At 41.6% G+C, this 19332-nt stretch overlaps 1 protein-coding gene across 12 annotated transcripts in view; it reads left to right on the top strand.

The window, feature by feature from the left end:
- LOC134205589 (sex determination protein fruitless) overlaps positions 1–19332 on the top strand; it is a 692280-nt gene that overhangs the window by 577909 nt on the left and 95039 nt on the right. For 7 of the 12 annotated variants that reach the window (XM_062680959.1, XM_062680963.1, XM_062680965.1 and 4 more), the window contains 4 exons: positions 606–806; positions 883–1380; positions 3487–3642; positions 4592–5876. In XM_062680959.1, the coding sequence (XP_062536943.1) occupies positions 606–806; positions 883–1380; positions 3487–3642; positions 4592–5452 (1716 nt within the window). In that variant the 3' untranslated portion in view covers positions 5453–5876. Of the gene's footprint in view, positions 1–605; positions 807–882; positions 1381–3486; positions 3643–4591; positions 5877–19332 lie in introns of those variants that run through there. The other 5 variants (XM_062680970.1, XM_062680969.1, XM_062680962.1 and 2 more) reach the window with 1 other exon arrangement.

The following is a 19332-nucleotide window of genomic DNA, read 5'->3' as shown; positions in this document are numbered from 1 at the left end:
CAATTCTAGATGTACTTACGAAGGAAATGCTGGAGGTATTTCGTAAAAAAAATCCTTAAGTAATTCTTCTAGCGCTCATCTGGCCTTGGTTTCACTAGACAAGTGAAGAACTGATCCCTGTATCAAAATGTACACAATCAGAGCCTTCAAATAGGTAATAGTTCTTTGGAAAACGTGACCTCTAGTAAGTGAAATAATATCAACTAGGGCAATAAAAATGTTAACGAAAAAGATCAATTCTATTAAAGATCCTAAGGATCGATTTCTTCACCTTCGCTTAGACCTTAAACCAGGTTTAAGCGTATGAGTAAGCACCGCTTAAGAGTTAAGCGGAGGTGAAGAAATTGGCCCTAAGATGTTTTAATAGCTAAACGTTTCTATCCTACGTTGGTACAAAAGCCACAACCGCAATAGTCACTTCCAGGACAAAGAGGATTTTTTTTAATAAAATTTCTTTAGTTACATCAATCTCCTTTTGTGGAATAATTCGAACCATTCTCACACGCACTTCATAGACATTCCAGTCGCTTAAACTTATACGAATCTATTTCCAGTTTCTAGCCATTTCATGTTAATCAAATAATTCCGTTCTTTGTCTTCCACAGGCACATCAAGCGATACTGTCGGCGTGCAGTCCGTACTTTGAACAGATCTTCGTCGAGAACAAACACCCGCATCCTATCATCTACCTGCGCGATGTCGAGGTCAGTGAAATGCGCGCCCTGCTCAACTTCATGTACCAGGGCGAGGTGAACGTTGGCCAGCACAACCTGCAGAACTTCCTCAAAACGGCGGAGAGCTTAAAAGTAAGTCCCAACTCGCTGGAACCCGAGTCTCTAGAATAAAATCCAACCATCACTCGCAAACTTTCTACTATTTTAGGTACGAGGTCTCACCGAGAGCAGTGCCGACCGGTACGCATCCGAAGCCGACAAAAGCAGACCCGACCGGTCGAGGGTTGACTCGCGAGATGGACGCGACTCGGTCCCCCCAACCAGTGTCACCACCAACAACAACACCATCAACAGTAACAACAATAACAACAACAACAATAATAACAACAACAACAACAATACTCTCCACCACCCGCTGCAGCGGGACAAAGAACTACGTGAACGGGAAGAGCTGAGGGAACGGGACAGGAGGGAGGCCCATCGGGAACTGCAGAGAGAACGGGAACTGCAGGCGCGAGAACACCAGCGCAGTGCCAGTGCCGATCTGCTCACGCCGATGACCGACGACTGCCGTTACTCCCCCTCGGACGACCGGGAAATGTCGGTAGTAGACAGTAAGAAAAAACGTAAAATGTCCACCTGTGATAACTCTTTGCCCTCGACACCGAGCCTGATGAACGATCGACCGGGTGGATACGAATCGCAGGTGAGTCAGTTCGGAAGCTTTTAGAATATGTATGCAAATATCCCAAAACACTTCTCGTGCCCAACTTGTACTACTGACTGGTGCCATCAGTGCAGGTGGCGACATTTCGGGACCGATTTGCGATTTGGGCGTAACTTATTTTGTAAACAAACATTGTTTTGTTTATTCCGTAGAATACAAGCCTTTTTCTCCAAAACTTATTCCCTTACCTGGTAGAGGAAAGCCTATTCTATCGGATACATGCCGTGGTTTTCTCAGGAAATGCTTGCTGTAGCTGGAATTCGCTTTCCAATGTTTGTTTACAAAATAAGTTACGCCCAAATCGCAAATCAGTCCCGATTTGTGATGCGCCTCGTGCCTCCACGAGGATATTAAAATTCCATTTAAGCCTTTCTTGTTCTGCTTCCTCTCTGTCGCACTCGAAGAAGAAACAAATTATAAATGACAAAACGAAGAATCCCAAAGCTCTCCGTTCATAGCCGTGCGAAATGCAGGCTGTGAAAATCCAGCCTCGCACAATTTAGCCATGAGGCGGAATCTCCGAGCACTTTTCGCCACCTCGCGCCATCGTTCGTTGTTGGATTGTTGGGGCGATGATATTTACATAAACATGAATAACTTCCATCCGCTTTGGCCAGAACGGGCGCGCGCGCCGTCGTTGTGTCGTCGTGCATCAATATGCGGGTGAATGGAAAACAGGCTGTCGAAAGCTCCGGTTCGTCGCCGCCTTCGGGAAGGCTGTCTGGGAGGACGCTGGATAAAAATGCAGTCCAACCACCACCAACGACGGCGATGACGACGACGACTGACAGCAACTTTGCCCAACCAGCATAACTTCTGAAGAATTTCATGAATGGCGAATGCTCACTTAGCGACGGGCAACTTTATGAGGGGCTATTCAACTTGACAATGAAACAGTACGGGGGAAAACTTAGGATTACAAAGAAATTATGGCATTATTTTCTTCTCTTTGGAGGTAGAACATCATGAGCTTGAGAGTGAGACGGTGAGTCTCGTTTTGCTCGTACAAGTTAATTCAAGAACGGTTACAAAACAACAGCAGCTAGCAGCTATTCAGTGGTCATCCTCATCTCATATTTGTGATGGAGACGCATGGTGCAAAGTTGAGTGCGATCGAATTAAGTCATTTGGAACGGTCAATAGTTTGCGGTTTTCTATTCATGTTGATTTTATCCGCAATATTCCTGGGTTTAAGGAAAGGCTTCTGCTCCTGTTACTTTTCTATAGGATTCCAGCTCCTTCAACATTCTTGCGACGTTTTGAATTCAAAGGATCATTTGTTTAGGTTGTTATTGCTTCAAGTATAAGCAATGTCGTTGTGTGGTTGTGTATTGTTGGTGCCTGTTAGTAAGCCGCCCTTTCAGGCGAAAGTTGATAAAATAAATAAATAAATAAATAAATGTCAAAGTTTGGGCTCGACACATGGACCCTAATTGGAAGAAAATCTCAGCGGACCCTAAGTTTTCAGACACGTCTTGTGATTTTACAAACCGCAAATCATTTTCCGATGGTTTTCCAGACGTGCCTTGTGATTTTGTAAACAACAAAACTTTTGCCAACAGTCTTCAAGAAGCGTTTTGTGATATTGAATTCACCTTACGAAATTAGCATCATGATCCTAAAAATAGCCTGGCATGATCGTCAAAATGTAGAACCATAAATGGCCAGAGCGAAATGGGATGGCAGCGGCCTCCGTGTTTGCGTGTATACGCCACGGAGTTCTGACAAGTGGGTGCGAGTCATGGCTTGCTGCTTGCTGATCGACGTGACTCTATGAACACACGCTGAAGGTAACTTACTCAAGCTCCACAATGGGTATCGAACTTCAGAATTTTACAAGACAAACACGGGCGTGCTTGAATAGAGTTCGTCGTTTTTCTTCTTCCTGGAGTACGTACTTCGTTCGTTTGCTGCGTGCCTCATCTAAGGTCAGCAACGATCCTTCTTATTTAATGGAATAATGTTTATCTACGTACATGATTTTAAAACAAATGTAGCTATAAACCATAATTCAATCCTTTGTCAGCTCATATGAATGAGTATATTCAGTTGAATCTAACAAAATGTTCCTATTCCCCTTAACAGGCGTCATCACACAGTAGTATCAAGCTAAGTCCAAAGCCAGACGACGAGTTCAAAGTCAGCTCACCAGCCCCGATGCATTCGCTCGCCAGTCAGATCAAACAAGAGTACTCTGACCTGCCCAGTCGCCATCACCCACTGCATCCAGAGCTATTGCCGGTAAGTTCCGTTCAATGATTTACAGCTCTGAAAAGAAATGTCGTTGTATTTACCCTCCCTCAAAACCCGCATACTTACCTCGCATCACACCATTGACCTCCTTTTACCATTAGACATTATCGCTTGGTAACCCAAGACCCAGTAGGACACGTAGAAGATGTACGCGTTTCTCTAACAAACCCATGGTGACAGATATTTTCGAGTGTTTTTGAGTCTAGTTTGTACTAAAAACTTTTCTACTTCCTTTTTTCCCTTTTCTGTTTCATTTCTATCATTTCCTTTGTTTTTTTTTGTAAATATTTTTTTTTTCTTCATCAATTCGGAACTTTGTCTAGGTTTTTTCTTTGAGCCGGTTCTTTTGGTTCCATATATTAAACGAACAGTATTAAGCATAATTTATATGATTTCGGTTTTCAAAAAAAAAATAAACAACCCAATTTATTGCTTCTAATCAGCAAAACTCAATCAGTCAACCTGTCATCGGCAATCGGAGTGCAAAAACAAAAGAGTTGAAAATTAGTGACGTGAGTTGTTAAACAAAAATGAAATAGAAAACAAACATTTTTCTTGTCATTTCATTCGAAGGATGAAGGAATTGATGCGGATCGATCAAAATTTTTCTGAAAATGATGCTAAACCAAAATAATCATGGTACCTACCCTCTTGTTGCCCGTTTACTAAGAATCGACTGTCAAAAGAAAAAATCTAAACAATGTGTTCATTGTCCCTTTTGCGAAATAGTAATCTATTTTAAATCAAACGCATCCCGTACTGTACTGCAAGATAGCATATTTCGAAGTTGCAAAGCATTGTTCCCTCCAGTTGTTGGTAGATGTAAAAGCCTTTTTCTGGAGATCACTCTCCAAGAGAACACATAACTAGCGAGTCACACACAGACAAATGTTGTTACAATGAACATATGTTATCCTTCCCTTCCTATGTTTGACAGAAAAATGTTTGGGGAAGTGAATCCACATCAGCATCGTTGTCGGCCGGCAAAGCGATCGCTACTTCTTCCTCCACATCACAGCCATCGCCGTCGACGTCCACAGCCTGTAAGCCTTTGATGACGACACTAACCGGCCAAACGCTTATTACTGCCATAAAAGAGGAGTCCCCCTCCTCCTCGACCACTCAAGACCACCACAAACACCAGCAGTTGCTTTCCTCGCTGGCTGAACTTCAGCACCTGAAGCAGCAACAGCAGCAATCCAGTGTACAAAATCAGCTACAGCTGTCCCAAAGTACAATATCGATCATTTCGAACGCTGCGGCTGCCACTCCAAGCTTTACCAGCTGGAGCAGCCCATCGAACCTGCATCGTTACCTCCTTCAACAGCAACAGCAGCAACAACAACAGCCCCCTCGTGGATCTTCAAGTAGTGCCAGTGCAACCGCCGAGGAATCCCTCCTAGAGGAAATGATCCGTCCCTCGACGGTGCACACCAAACCTCACACACCCCGCCAAACGTCCCGCGGCGGGCGTGATCCCTCCACAACCCCGTCCTCCCGCAAAGGTGGCCGTTTTCGGCCGAACTGGCTCGAACAGTTCGACTGGCTCAAGTACGACGAGGAGAAGAACTACATGTACTGTGCCTTCTGTCGGCGGTGGAGCAACGACATACCCGACATACGCACCTCGTTCGTTGAGGGCAACTCCAACTTTCGGCTGGAGATCGTCAACCATCACGACAAGTGCAAGGCCCACCGATTGTGCAAGGAACGCGAACAGCGCGAAGTGGAACTCACCCAAATGGAAACGGACCAGGACCGGGGTGGCGGCGGTGGCGGTGTAGGTGCCGCAACTTGAGCCTCGTCCCCCTGGCCGGAAAGCAATCGCGGCGATGAGGAGGAGGAGGTGAAAGTGGAATTTTGTGATAATCCAAAACCCCGTTCCCGTGGAAGCGCCATCGCGCCAGAACTAGACCTTCTGGCGACTTTCTAAATCTATAGAGACAGAGAAATGTTTATCTTTATATTAGTTGTTAAGTGTTTTGGCTTGTATTTTGAGACATTTTAGCAGGTGTGCTAAAATCACGAATCGCGCTGGTGAAATTTTGCAGCGGATTTTCATTCTTACCAGTAGCGCGATGCAAACATGAGTAGGTTGGTAGGTTAGTTGAACTTGAGAGGACCCTTACCGCCTAGCGGATGATGAAATATATTTTGTGTCAAAAGAACTGTAAGCCCTTCAGTACCATAGAGGATTACCGAATAAATGAACAGTGATGAATTCGAAACAATGGCGATGGATGGTTTTTTGTTTTATTGAGATATCCTTTTATGTATTAAGATGGTTGTGGTGATCGGCGAAAAATAGTGTTTACGATTCTTTTCTTTGCAGAAAAAATGATTGGTCCTATGCCAATTAGACAATCGTCCCATATTGGTTCTCTAGGCCCAGCTATCGTATGACTACTGACAAATATTTTCAAATATTTAAATATTTTCCATCTAAAACCAAATCTAGATCAATACGATAAAAATATTATCAATGTGAAATATTGATCAGCAATGTTTTGGAAAACTCCGATGTGAATATGTACAATATATGGAAGATGTATTGGAGGTAACCATTTTCCTTCGATGGGACTATAACCCATTATCCTTAGCACGCTGGTGCTTTTAATCAACTAGGCTATGAATGACCTCTGTCGGCCTTCGCAACTTAGCGGCTACTGAATGAGCCTGAGATTCCCAAATCGGACGTGAGTACTTGAACTATGCGTCCGATTTGGAACTAATTTGCAACAAATTGTTTTTCAAAAGGTAATAACAATTCAGGACTGTTGATGAGTATGTAAAGTTACATAGCAACTTTCAATTCTTGAAATTTCTTAGAATATTCAAAGAAGTATCGTTCAGACATTCATTTGAAAACTCCTTCGCTATTTCCTCCAGAGACTCCTTAGGAAAATGCTAGAAATTACTTCAGAAATAAATCAAGAAATTTCTTTGGAAATTCCTCCAGATATTCCTTCGAAAAGATTCCTTTAAAAAAAATCTTAGAAAATTACTTTAGGAATTTTTCCGGAATTTTCTTTTTTTTTCGAAATTATTTACGAAATTTCTCCAAAAAATCCTTTACGAATTTGTTTTCATACGAAATTTATTTTAGGATTTATATGAAAATTTGGTTGGGAATTCCTTCGGTGACTCCTTTAAAAAATTCCTTTGGAAATTTCTTTATCAATTCCTCCGGAAATTTTGTTAAGAAATTTCATTAGGAGTTTCTTCGAAAATTGTTTAGGATCTTCTTCAATTTTTAAAGCAATGCCTTCGGAAATTAATTCGAGAATTCCTTCGAAAATTCCTCGTTCTGATATTTCATTGGCAATTATTTTATGAATCCCTTAGATCAATTCTTCCGGATATTGCATGAGAAATTCCTTCAAAATTTCGCTAAGGAATTTCTTCAAAACTTCTTCCAGCAAATTCCTTTAGAACATGCTGCGGAAATTCTCCCAGAGCTTCCTGTAGGAATTCCTTCGAAAATACCTTCATGAGTTCTTTCCGAAATTCTTTCAGTAATACCTTCGGATTTGTTTCCAAGTCTTCTAGTGTATGTCGTTCATTTTTTTTTAATTTAATTTGTAACTCCATCGGAAACTACTTCATTCTTCAATTAATTTTCAAAGGATTTCCTGAAAGAACTTCCTAAAGAATTCCTGGACAAATCTATGAAGGAATTCTCGGAGGTTTTTAGAAGATTTTTTTGAAAAAGTCCCTGGAGTATATAAGAAGAAATTCCTGAAGGATTTTGTGTAGAAATTTTCACATGATTTTTTGAAAGGATTTCCAACCTGAATGTATTTTCGAAACTTATCCTCAAGACAGTCCTCCAAAAATTTAAAGAAGGAATTCATAGAACTATTTCAGAATTTCCCTCAAGAATCCCATAAGAACTTCCAGAAATTCTTTCGGAAATTTCATAAAATCTTTTAGAAATTCATTAGACATTCCAATAGAAATCTCAAATCCCTTTGAATATAGTTCCCGAACATCTTTCGCAAATTCCTTTTGAAATATCTACGGATTACGTTCTAGGAGTTCCTTCAAAAATAGTTTTAGAATTTCTCCAAAAATTCTATGAAATTCCTTGAAAAAATCATTTACGGATTCTTTCTTTTGGGATTTTGCGTAGGAATTCCTTCGGAATTTGTCTTAGAAATTACTTTTAGCAAGTTCCTTGACGATTTTTCCTGCAAATCCTATAGGAATTCATTCAGAACTATCTTAAGCAATTCCATGGTAATTTCTCCCGATAATCCTTTGAAAATTCCTCCGGTAAATTCTCTAGTAACTTTTGGAAGAAATGAACATTTCCATCAGGAATTCCTTCACAACATTCTCCTTTTCTTTTGAATTTTCTCGGTAATCTCTTCAGAAATTCATTCAAAACTCCTTTAAAAATTTCTTCAGAATGCATTCGTAAATTCCGTTAGGAATTCATTTGAAAATTTTCGTAAGGATTTCTTCGAATTTTTTAAAAGTTTTTATTCGGAAATTCTGTCTAAATTTTTGCCGAAAATGCCTTTATAAACTCTTTTCGACATTACTTCCGTAATTAACAATTAATTGCATATTATTCGGCAACTCGGCCGTACGAAAACCATTTTTTTTTTGTTAAATATCTTGGCTGTGCATATGCACAGCATATGTTTCGAAATGGACAAATTGATATGAAATTTGCGAAAAGAATCCACGTGTCTTGGAGGGACTCAGACCTCAACCTCCTACTCTCTAGATAGGCGTGATAACCCTACACAACAAAGACCACTTAAAGGTCACGTTTGCGGAAAAGCCATCAGAATCCGAGTACCAACCTCCACCGCGGTTAGCTCTCTTTTTTGCAAATTGAATATCTTTCGGATGCTTGATGGCTTGATGCTCGGATTCTCCAAGACACGTGGATTCTTTTTCGCAAATTTCATATCAATTTGTCCATTTCGAAACATATGCTGTGCATATGCACAGCCAAGATATTTAACAAAAAAATGGTTTTCGTACGGCCGGATTACTTCCGTAATTTCCTCGGAAAGTGTTTTAGGAATCCCATCGAACATTATTTAAGGAATTTCTTTGTAAAGCCTTTCAGGAATTCCATCGGGAACAATTTCATTCCTCCATAAATTTCCAAACGGATTCCATCGTGTATGTCACATCAGGTGAACGAAGTAGCACTGCAACTTCTCTAAAGAAACTGAATATGCAGCCGCTCAAATATTGCTCAGTTGTGAATGTAACTCAAAAAATGATAGTTCGAACTTCTCTGAAATTTAGATATATTGAGAATCCTGGAAAATCCTGAATTGGAAATAACTTTTGAAAAAAAATATTAGCAAATTAGTATTATGACATCGAAATCGAATTCTCAACACTGCTCAGGGATCACGAAAAGTGAAACAGGAATATTAATAAAATTTAAATCAGCAAAATCAGAGAATAATTAAATAGTTTCAATTCAAATAACATTTTGAAATCAGGTAGTGATCAGTGTTGCCGGTAATTGACTATTGAATGTGATGTTTGTTTGATGATCGGCAAACGTAGAATATTGCAATTTTATCCCTTGAAGTTGATATTTATACATGCGATTCGCACCGTGTGAATCAAAACCGAGTGAATCCAAAAATCTACCGGTCTACCTTTGGCTATTGCTCTAAACTAAGCCGAAAATCAGCGGCGAGCGACAAATTAGGGTCACGCCATTTCTCGCCAACTTTGTATTTTTGCCCTCATGTCCCTCGGAGTTCCACACTTTATATTTCTGGAACAAACATGTGAGCATGAGCATGAGCATGCTTGACCGCCCACGGTTGCTACTCCGTTATTGCCAGGTCAGCTGTAATTACACAGAGAACCAACAGATGAAGTTTGAGACTAACATCATCTTCAATGTGTAAGAACTGGTGACCCAAAAATGAGCAATACCAGCGCCGGCCGTGTCCGAATGCTGGTCAATTGAGGAATAGGAAGGAAATTGTTGACGTGATACTCGCTTTGATAGAAGCCGACGAGTCATCTGCACTTCGACGAGAAATCACTGGGATGTTGGATATATGGGGTAGGGCGTGTAGCAGGGTTCGTTTTGGTAAACGGTCTGCTGTGTATAGCGTGTAGTTTGATTTAGAACAAAAACAATCGAATTTACTCCCCCGCACAATGCAGAACAAAATTTCGGTGACCAGCCGATCGTTTTGCTTTCCGCACAAAGCAAAACTAAATTTCGACGACCGGCCGATCGCTTTGCTTACTAGAGAAACACGACTGGACAAGAAACAAATTATCACTTTCTGATTAATTTACTCACTCACACAATGCAGAACACAATTTCGGTGACCAATATTTCTGGAACAAACATGTGTTGGACAAAGTTATATGCTCTTTTGAACGATACAAATAGATCATGATTATGAATATGCGGATTGAAATTATTGATAACTTTTCAAAAAGAAAATATAACCAATTTATAAATAGAGGGTCGACGTCTTCGAACAGACTGAATACTTAACACTTAGAATTAGACAACGGATAGACAACGAACATTTACACAGCATCCAGTGTACCAGGGATCCTTTTCCGCTTTACGAAAAGTTTTCTCCTTACTAGGGCGTGCCTCGAAGCTCACAATTAGCCCAATGGCGCAAGATAACAAATTTCAACACGGGTCTAATAGCCTGCTTAGATTACAAGCTTCCTTACGTAATAGCATATAAATTGCAAATAAGAGTAGGGTAAATGATCCAATAGAGAAGGAACTAAGCACGTTCCAATACTATTCGTTCAATGATTAACTCTATAGATATTGAGAAAAATCGCTTAAACAAAGATTCACAAAAAATACTATTCATTTTCCTAGATTTGAACGAAATTTCAATTCGCTTACCTTGAATATATTTTCGAAAGCGTTCCCCATCTATTTTATTGAAAAAATACTTCCGTCGCATTTATTCCATGTATTCCGTCCTAAGATAAAAACTCGAATTATTGGTACACTGTTCCAATAGTTGCGATATTTCTTAATTCGTGTTCCTATAGTTGCGAATCCCATTGTTTTCTTACGGGACTCGCAGCTATAGGACCACTACCGCAACTATTGGTACACAGGCGAATTTTTAGTTAGGTTTTTTTCTACATATTTACCAGTGTTTGCAGACAATTAATGCTGTTTTCGCTTGCTTCGTATATTGACATATCGTTTTATCATTGAACGTAATGGGTTGCTGCGTTCGATCCGTAGACTTAACGCACACTGTAATACCGCAACTATAGGAACACCAACGACTATCGGATCGTTTGCCCTAGTATAAAGCATTGCAGGAAAAATTTGTAATACAGGATAATTCTAGACCAACATTTGAAAAGGGCGTAACAGCCAAAATTTATTCCTTCTGATTCCTTGTCCACATATATAGCTTTATATGTAGACGAGGAATCAGAAGGAATAAATTTTGGCTGTTATGCCCTTTTCAAATGTTGGTCTAGAATTCAAAGCGTCTCCAATTAATATTTCCCTGGCAAATGATCAAAGGCAGCTATTGTGAAATTTGCAATGTTTTGTTTATATTTATACTTATGACATTTCGCCCTGAATCAATAAATAAAAATAATTCTAAACCAACATTTGAAAAGGGCGTAACAGCCAAAATTTATTCTTTCGGATTCCTTATCTACATACATAGCTAAATACATAGACAAAATACTGAAGAGATCAAATTTTGGCTGTTACGCCCTTTTCAAATGTTGGTCTAGAGTTTACTGTACAAAAAACGATGCCTTGCAGAAAAAAGGGAAATTCAGTTATATTTAAAGTACATCGGCACCTCAAAAGAAAAGTATGATGTGTTTCGGGTTAGTTGACTCCTCGGCCAGGTACTGATTATTGTTAAATCTTTTCATATCTGTGTACGTCAAATCATTGGGCTTCACGGTTGTTATGTCCATTCAACGCACACGTGTGATTTGTTCTATGCAAGGATTTCCCTCTGCGCGTTATTTCCGCGAAGCTATCCAAATTTTTCTTTTTGTCCGTAATAAACTTTGACATCAAAATACTTTTGCCTATGGCATACAGCCCGTAATATGAACAGGCTATGACGTGCAGTCCACTCAGATGGGTTTATTAATTAGAATTTGATTGATAAGGATTGGTACCCGTATGTACCATATTTCCTTGGTATGGCTCATCAGCTTATGAAATCATGTTTCTAAAACAACTTCATAACAAACTTCATAACAACTTTATACCCATATTGCCAGGATTTTTTCGAATCGAATATGTGCCTCCCACAGGCCCCACTAGAACCAGTTCTAAGATGATCGTTTCGGGGGCCAACCATTCCCTATGGGCCTACTGATTGGGATAACATGTTTCCGAAACAACTCCAAGAATTTTGATACGCATAGAGCCAGAGTTTCTCCAGAATAAATATGTGGCCGCTCTAGGCTCCAGAAAACCTGTTTCTAGGTTAGCCGTTCTGGTTTCGAACATTTCTAAGACCTGGTTACTTAGAAGAATATGCTCCCGAAACAATTTCATGAACTTTGGTACCCATATTGTCAAGTTTTCTTCTGATTAAGTTTTTGGCCACTTTATGCCTCTGGTTCCCGAGTTCCATGATAACCGTTCAAAGGGCCATCCATTCGATGATTCCAATACTTGGAAAACATGTTTCCGAAACAATTCCAAGAATTTTGAATTCCATATTGTTAGGGTTTTCTTTTTCTAAACCTTTTTGGCACGGGAACCTATTTCGGTATAACCGTTCCGAGACAAAGGGATCAAATGGTTTTATTATTTTGTGAAGGCATAACCCTCGAATTTTCTACGAAATTGATCACTCAGGAAACAAGAAATTATCATTTGGTTTCTATACTTTTAGATAATCCGATTTTTAAAACAAGGTCCGGCAATTCCGGAATTCTGGCAATCAAGAATTCCGAGAGATAGCAAACGGAATCATCCACATTGGTTAAAAAAAAATGATGAAGATATGATCATGAAGTCCGATTTTCATTTTAATTACACTTAAACCTGAATTTTGTCTAGTTTGAAGATGTCACTGACTTTCAATTTTCAGCGAACATTAAAATAATTTTACTTGAAATCGAAAAAGGTACCTGGAAACACTGTCGGTAACCTAAGGGACAATGCGATTTGGTATATTGCCAGAGTCTTCCATTCAATTTATTAGGAACAAGCTGCTTTTTGAAAGATGTTGCGCATGCTGCTTGGGTACTTTGGCCTTAGCTTGCTGCAGCCCATAAAGACGTCATATTGCAACGTCCTCGGAAGTGTCGACTGTCACCTCAATCGAGAGTCGGTGTCGTACAGCAAAACAATATTTGATTCTGAAAGTAACTTTTCAAGATCCTGCACAGACAATCGTAGATCGACTTTATCGGAAACTGATATTTTTTTGCGTTTATTTTATTTGTCGTCAATCTTTTCGTAGACCGTTACATACATACATATATGTGGCTATACTATAGTACATTAGTTTATTTTAACTATCCTTTAGTAGCCTTCAATACTTCCGATATAGTCTTCTAGCCTGTTAAGAATCACCCTCTCCTTTAACTTACCAGTGGTGAGGAGTAGGCAGATTGGCGTCTATATCAAAGGGCTTCGGCATTAGCACCAGTTTCGGCCGTTCCCAACTGTTTGGAAAGATATCACCTTCCAGGCAGCGTTGGAAGCAACTCCTTAACATGTCCGGTTCAAGCAATATCACGTGTTTGAAAACAACATTCGGGATCCCATCTGGTCTTGGTACCATGCCCAGCATGGGATTCGTAGCAGCGGTCTCAAGCAGATCATTAGTCGCTAGTGGTATATCGCCAGCCGATTTTTAGGACTTATTCGGACACGTCGTTATCTCGTGTCTCGGGAATACTCCATATACTACTATATTGAACAGCATTTCGGAGGACCTCTCCCAGTAAGAGTCTTTCCAAGAAGTATCATTCCCTGAACTGCACAGGTCTGCGAAACAGGCGCGTTTGCTACGTTCAATTGTACAGGTTAGATTTACTCTTGTGACCTCCGTTCCATTCTGGTCTCATCAGTCTCAGCACGTGCAATCTTCACAGTTCTATGAAGCCCTGCAATAATCGTGACATTCCACCAATATACCGGTTGACGTTCATCTTTATATTCGTTCTTCCTGGTCATCGACACATCGCATGTACGTGTTAGAACAGCTGACAGATCATCGCCACTCAAGTCTATTGTTGGTTTCCCATTGCAATGTCTCGAAGAATATTTCAGGATCGAACTGTGGAGTCGTCTAATTTGGATCAGCCGTACGTATTTATCGCTCTCGTGAACTCTTCAAACATTACGTCTATGTGCGACTCTCCTCTTGATGCAGCTGACGTTCTCGCCCAGGTCAGAGTGCTTTTCATCGCACCTCATGATCTCGAAGACATCGACGTAGCTCATACCGTCTGCCTTGATGATAATGAACCGCCTACTTTGAGCGGCACACTAGGAGTTAAATTTCGGAAATCAGTATAGCGAAAGGCATCTAAAGTTTGATATCTCGAAAATAATTACCTTAATCGAAAAAACATTTGGTAGCCGTAGTAGCAGACACCTTCCTACATAACTGGTACCAAATTGATTTTTGTGAAAAGTTCCTACTGTTGAGAAAATCTGCGTTAGATGTCTTTCGCCATACAAACTTCAGGCCTGATATGGCAGTGGCGGGTATGAAACCAACCACTGTATGTGATTCATTGCCTCGCCTCTGGTCATTCGATCGCGGCCATTGGAAGGTGAACCCGTTACTCTACACGGGCGTTCCCCTTCTTAGCCTTCCTCCTGACGAACTTCGGCAACCCGTAGGCAACCTGCAAGGCTTTTGCGTATTCCAGTAGCATTTCTTTTCGGGGGGGCTGGTTTAGCACTAGCTCGGACAAAAATCGTTGCAGCAACTAAATCTGGTCATATTTGAGTTGCAGTAACCTATGTGGAACATGTGTGCAGCTAGGGTAGTCAATCTTACTAAGCGTAGGGATTAATCCGGTGACGGTCATGGGTCCACGGAGCTCCGCAGTCTGACATTCTGTTAACTTATTCTCTTCACTAAGGAGACGAATTCTCGCTTAACTTTTCAAAAGGACCTAAGTAACATTTTTTTCATGAATTAATTTGAATAGCGCAATCAACAGAAAAACATGAAAGCTTTTGATTGCAATACTCAAATTAATTCATGAAAAAATTGTTACTTAGGTCCTTTTGAAAAGTTAAGCGAGAATTTAACTCACCGCCAACTCGTTTTCCTCAGCAAGTAGGCGAAACTTACAATCTGCCGCCCTACTGGCATCTTCCTTTCTTGCTTCGCCTCCAAGACCAGGAAGCAGTCCCTGCTGATTTTACGGCTGTCCAGGAAAAACATGATGACATTCATGACACTGACATTTATTATCATGTCCATTTTTTTCTGCTCGCCGCTCTCTTTATAGCTGGTCATCAACTTCTTGATGTCCGTGGTCATCTAGCTTAACGTTAATGAGTGCATCCTCCAACTTGCCATGATCCTCACTGGCGATTGGCCCACCCCTGGTGAATGCCTTCCTTCCGGCAGAGCTTGCTACTAACTCTTCTGCAATCAAGAGGCGGTTTTCCGGATATCGATTCTACATTGATCTCTCAGGACGTCGATCAGGCCATCTGCCACTGTTTTTTCATCCATTCATTTTCAGAACCCACTGGAAAAAAATAATTATAACTTCATTCTATAATCTCATATTTTTTTCCGTCTTTGTTTGGTATGCAACGCTTTTTTGTAATATTACGCTTAAAACAAGGTTCATTTTGCCCCTTTGCAATCTACAGATACGGTTTACATCCCTTCCAATGTTTGGTTTTGTTTTTCTTCGGATGAGCATTTTTTCTGTCCTTTGGGTACTAGTTTTTCTATGGGACTGGGATGCTGGGACCTTTTTGATGGTCTTTGTAAGTTGTTCCGTTCCAGGGAGCTCCTGTGATGCTCTTAATGTCCTGGGTAAAAGTTACACCATCCATTTGGCTATTCATGACCGCTTCATCTGTGTTATCTTATCCCTTTTCCGACTTCCGCCGATCAACTTCACCAGAGGTAATCTTGGTCAGACCCCCTCGCGAAAGCATTCACTTTATCGCGTTCCTCATTCTTTCCACTCTAGTTCATATTTTTAAATTTGTTTATTTCAAATCTCAAGAGTTGCTCTACAAAGATCAGCCGAGGGGATTTCGTACTGTGGAGGGCGCTCAGTTAACCATCAGGTGCCATTATCGATAGGCTTATTGATTCGTTTTATCCAATGAACTACCCGCTTCGAGCGTGCTTAAAGCGGCACACTAGGAGTTAACTTTTTGGTTTCTCGAAGTAACGCTTTTTCATAAAAAAAATGGTGGTCGTAGAACCAAATACTTTCCTAAATAACAAATAAATAAATTCAAAACTAGCGTTAGATGGCTTTCGCAATACAAACTTCTAGCGGTAGAGGCGTGCGGCGGTCCAAAAATCATCGGCGGCGGCGTTTGTCAGAACTTTGATCGGCGTCACGCCGAAAGCCATTTCAGCCTGCAGTAAAACCTTAGAAAGTTCCTTCAAGAAGTTTTCTACAAGTTCCTCCAAAAATTCCTCCGGAAGTTTCTTCGGAAATTTCTTCATGAACTCCACCGGAGATTCATTCAGTAATTCTTCAGGAAAATTCTTCGAAAAATCCTGTAGAATTTCTTTCAGATATTTCACGGTAAATTCTTCTGAATCCCTACAGAGAATTCTTCTATAAAGATATTCAGAAGAATTCCACATGGGAATACGGTTACAAATCCGTTGGAATTTTATTTAAAGATTCATAAGAAAATTCAGGGGAAAGTTATAACCCTTTCTCGTGAAAATTTAGAATAATATTCTCTTGAACTCTAACAATTTGAGTGTTAAAAAATAAACGGTTCCACATACATAAAACAAAGAGCCTCTTGGAAGGAGGCTTCCGAGCCTCTTGGAAGGAGGCTTCCGAGCCTCTTGGAAGGAGGCTTCCGAGCCTCTTCGAAGAAGGCTTCCGAGCCTCTTGGAAGGAGGTTTCCGAGCCTCTTGGAAGGAGCCTTCCGAGCCTCTTGGAAGGAGGCTTCCGAACCTCTTGGAAGGAGGCTTCCGAGCCTCTTGGAAGGAGGCTTCCGAGCCTCTTGGAAGGAGGCTTCCGAGCCTCTTGGAAGGAGGCTTCCGAGCCTCTTGGAAGGAGGCTTCCGAGCCTCTTGGAAGGAGGCTTGAGCCTCTTAGAAGGAGGCTTCCAGGCCTCTTGGAAGGAGGCTCTGAGCCTCTTGGAAGGAGGCTTCGAGCCTCTTGGAAGGAGGCTTCTGAGCCTCTTGGAAGGAGGCTTCCTGAGCCTCTTGGAAGGAGGCTTCCGAGGCCTCTTGGAAGGAGGCTCTGAGCCTCTTGGAAGGAGGCTTCCAGGCCTCTTGGAAGGAGGCTCTGAGCCTCTTGGAAGGAGGCTTCCAGGCCTCTTGGAAGGAGGCTGAGCCTCTTGGAAGGAGGCTTCTGAGCCTCTTGGAAGGAGGCCTGAGCCCTCTTGGAAGGAGGCTTCCTGAGCCTCTTGGAAGGAGGCTTCTGAGGCCTCTTGGAGGGAGGCTTGAGGCCTCTTGGAAGGAGGCTTCCGGAGCCTCTTGGAAGGAGGCTTCTGAGGCCTCTTGGAAGGAGGCTGAGCCTCTTGGAGGAGGCTTCTGAGCCTCTTGGAAGGAGGCCTGAGCCTCTTGGAAGGAGGCTTCGAGGCCTCTTGGAAGGAGGCTGAGGCCTCTTGGAAGGAGGCTTCCGAGGCCTCTTGGAAGGAGGCTCTGAGCCTCTTGGAAGGAGGCTTGAGCCTCTTGGAAGGAGGCCTGAGCCTCTTGGAAGGAGGCTTGAGCCTCTTGGAAGGAGGCTTCTGAGCCTCTTGGAAGGAGGCTTCTGAGCCTCTTGGAAGGAGGCTTCTGAGCCTCTTGGAAGGAGGCTTCCGAGCCTCTTGGAAGGAGGCTTGAGGCCTCTTGGAAGGAGGCTTCTGAGCCTCTTGGAAGGAGGCTTCCTGAGCCTCTTGGAAGGAGGCCTGAGCCTCTTGGAAGGAGGCTTCTGAGCCTCTTGGAAGGAGGCTTCCGAGCCTCTTGGAAGGAGGCTCTGAGCCTCTTGGAAGGAGGCTTCCGAGCCTCTTGGAAGGAGGCTTCCGAGCCTCTTGGAAGGAGGCTTCCGAGCCTCTTGGAAGGAGGCTTCCGAGCCTCTTGGAAGGAGGCTTCCGAGCCTCTTGGAAGGAGGCTTCCGAGCCTCTTGGAAGGAGGCTTCCGAGCCTCTTGGAAGGAGGCTTCCGAGCCTCTTGAAGGGAAGCTAACGAGCTGCTGTCTCACAGCCCTCCATGCACTGTACTGCTTGGGGTGGACAGGATTCAGAGTTCTTTGGTTTACTGATCTCCATGCATATTTTGTTCAATACAAAGTATTGATGATATTTTCGCCCTAACTGAATTACCACTTACTTTTATTTTGTACATATATCTTACTGGTGACCTAAGTGTGCGAGAAACTGCGTTTGGAGAACTCAAAAAACGGTGCGGTGGCCTTATTCAGCTGGTTAACTTGGAGATCGAAGTAAGCTATGCGCGCGATCGGTTGAGTTATGTTTTTGAGAGCAAATTTTTTATTTTTTTCTCACTTTTTTTTCTTGTTTTGATTGGTTCTACGGCTCGTACCGCTCTACTGTTTCGAGTCTCTTGTCTTCGGAGATGAGGCTCAGTATTCTACAAACGGCGCGAGTGCTTGAGACGTATTCTACACTTTTGGCCGAAATAGTTTCAGGATGGTTTGAATTTTTTTCTGTTCTGCAGGAAATGCGAGTAAGGACGTTTCGCGAGGGTGCAGAGAAAAAGAAAAAATGTGCAGATGTCAGTGCAGAATTGTCTTTTTTATACCTATCGAGAAAATAAAGTGATTGTTTTTGTAGACACCGACACTGTTTTTTCAAGTCCAGTAATGCAAACATCCTGTAATGCAAACAGATTTCTTCCATAATAACCCTGCCGGTCAGTTTATATTAGAAGGAAGGTAACAAACGAAAAACGCATCGAATTTTGTAACATAACATTTGAGTGATTTAAGAAAAAGCAAATATTTCTCAGATTATTGAAATTGTGAGATACTGAAACTACAGAGATGAGCCAGCTTAAAGCTGCAAGTCTCTTTAAGATAATAATGATAATGCTGAAACTAGACTTCATTCATCCTTTATTTCTTATTTACAAGAGTGGCTAGTACGTTTATTCGAGAGCACCTCAGTGGATATTTCTAATTCTTATTCATTTGACTCGCAGCGTAATTTACACCAGGTCCGATCAATATCTGAGCTTGAGATTTAGATTGGGATATGTACAAACTGTCGAAGGTAAGCTAATAATATTGTTTCCTTGTTTAAACGGAAATTGCCATCTTTCAGATTAAGATTTATTTTGGAATATATTGCTCAATATACCACCTAGATTACATTCCGAAATCAATTTCACCCGCAAGACGCGCGGAACACCAATGCTTCGCTCGTGTCGCCTATTTCGTCAGTCCCAGACATTGATAAACGGCTCCATTCTGTTTGACTTATTCGGTTTGTCGGTACGCGATTTTTCCCACAGAAGCGATTCAAATCCCCCATCGCACGCGAGAAAAAAAAACAATAAACAACACAA

The sequence above is a fragment of the Armigeres subalbatus genome, chromosome 1, assembly GCF_024139115.2.
Source record: "Armigeres subalbatus isolate Guangzhou_Male chromosome 1, GZ_Asu_2, whole genome shotgun sequence".
Taxonomy (NCBI): Eukaryota; Metazoa; Arthropoda; class Insecta; order Diptera; family Culicidae; genus Armigeres; species Armigeres subalbatus.
This window is presented reverse-complemented; position numbering and strand designations above follow the sequence as displayed.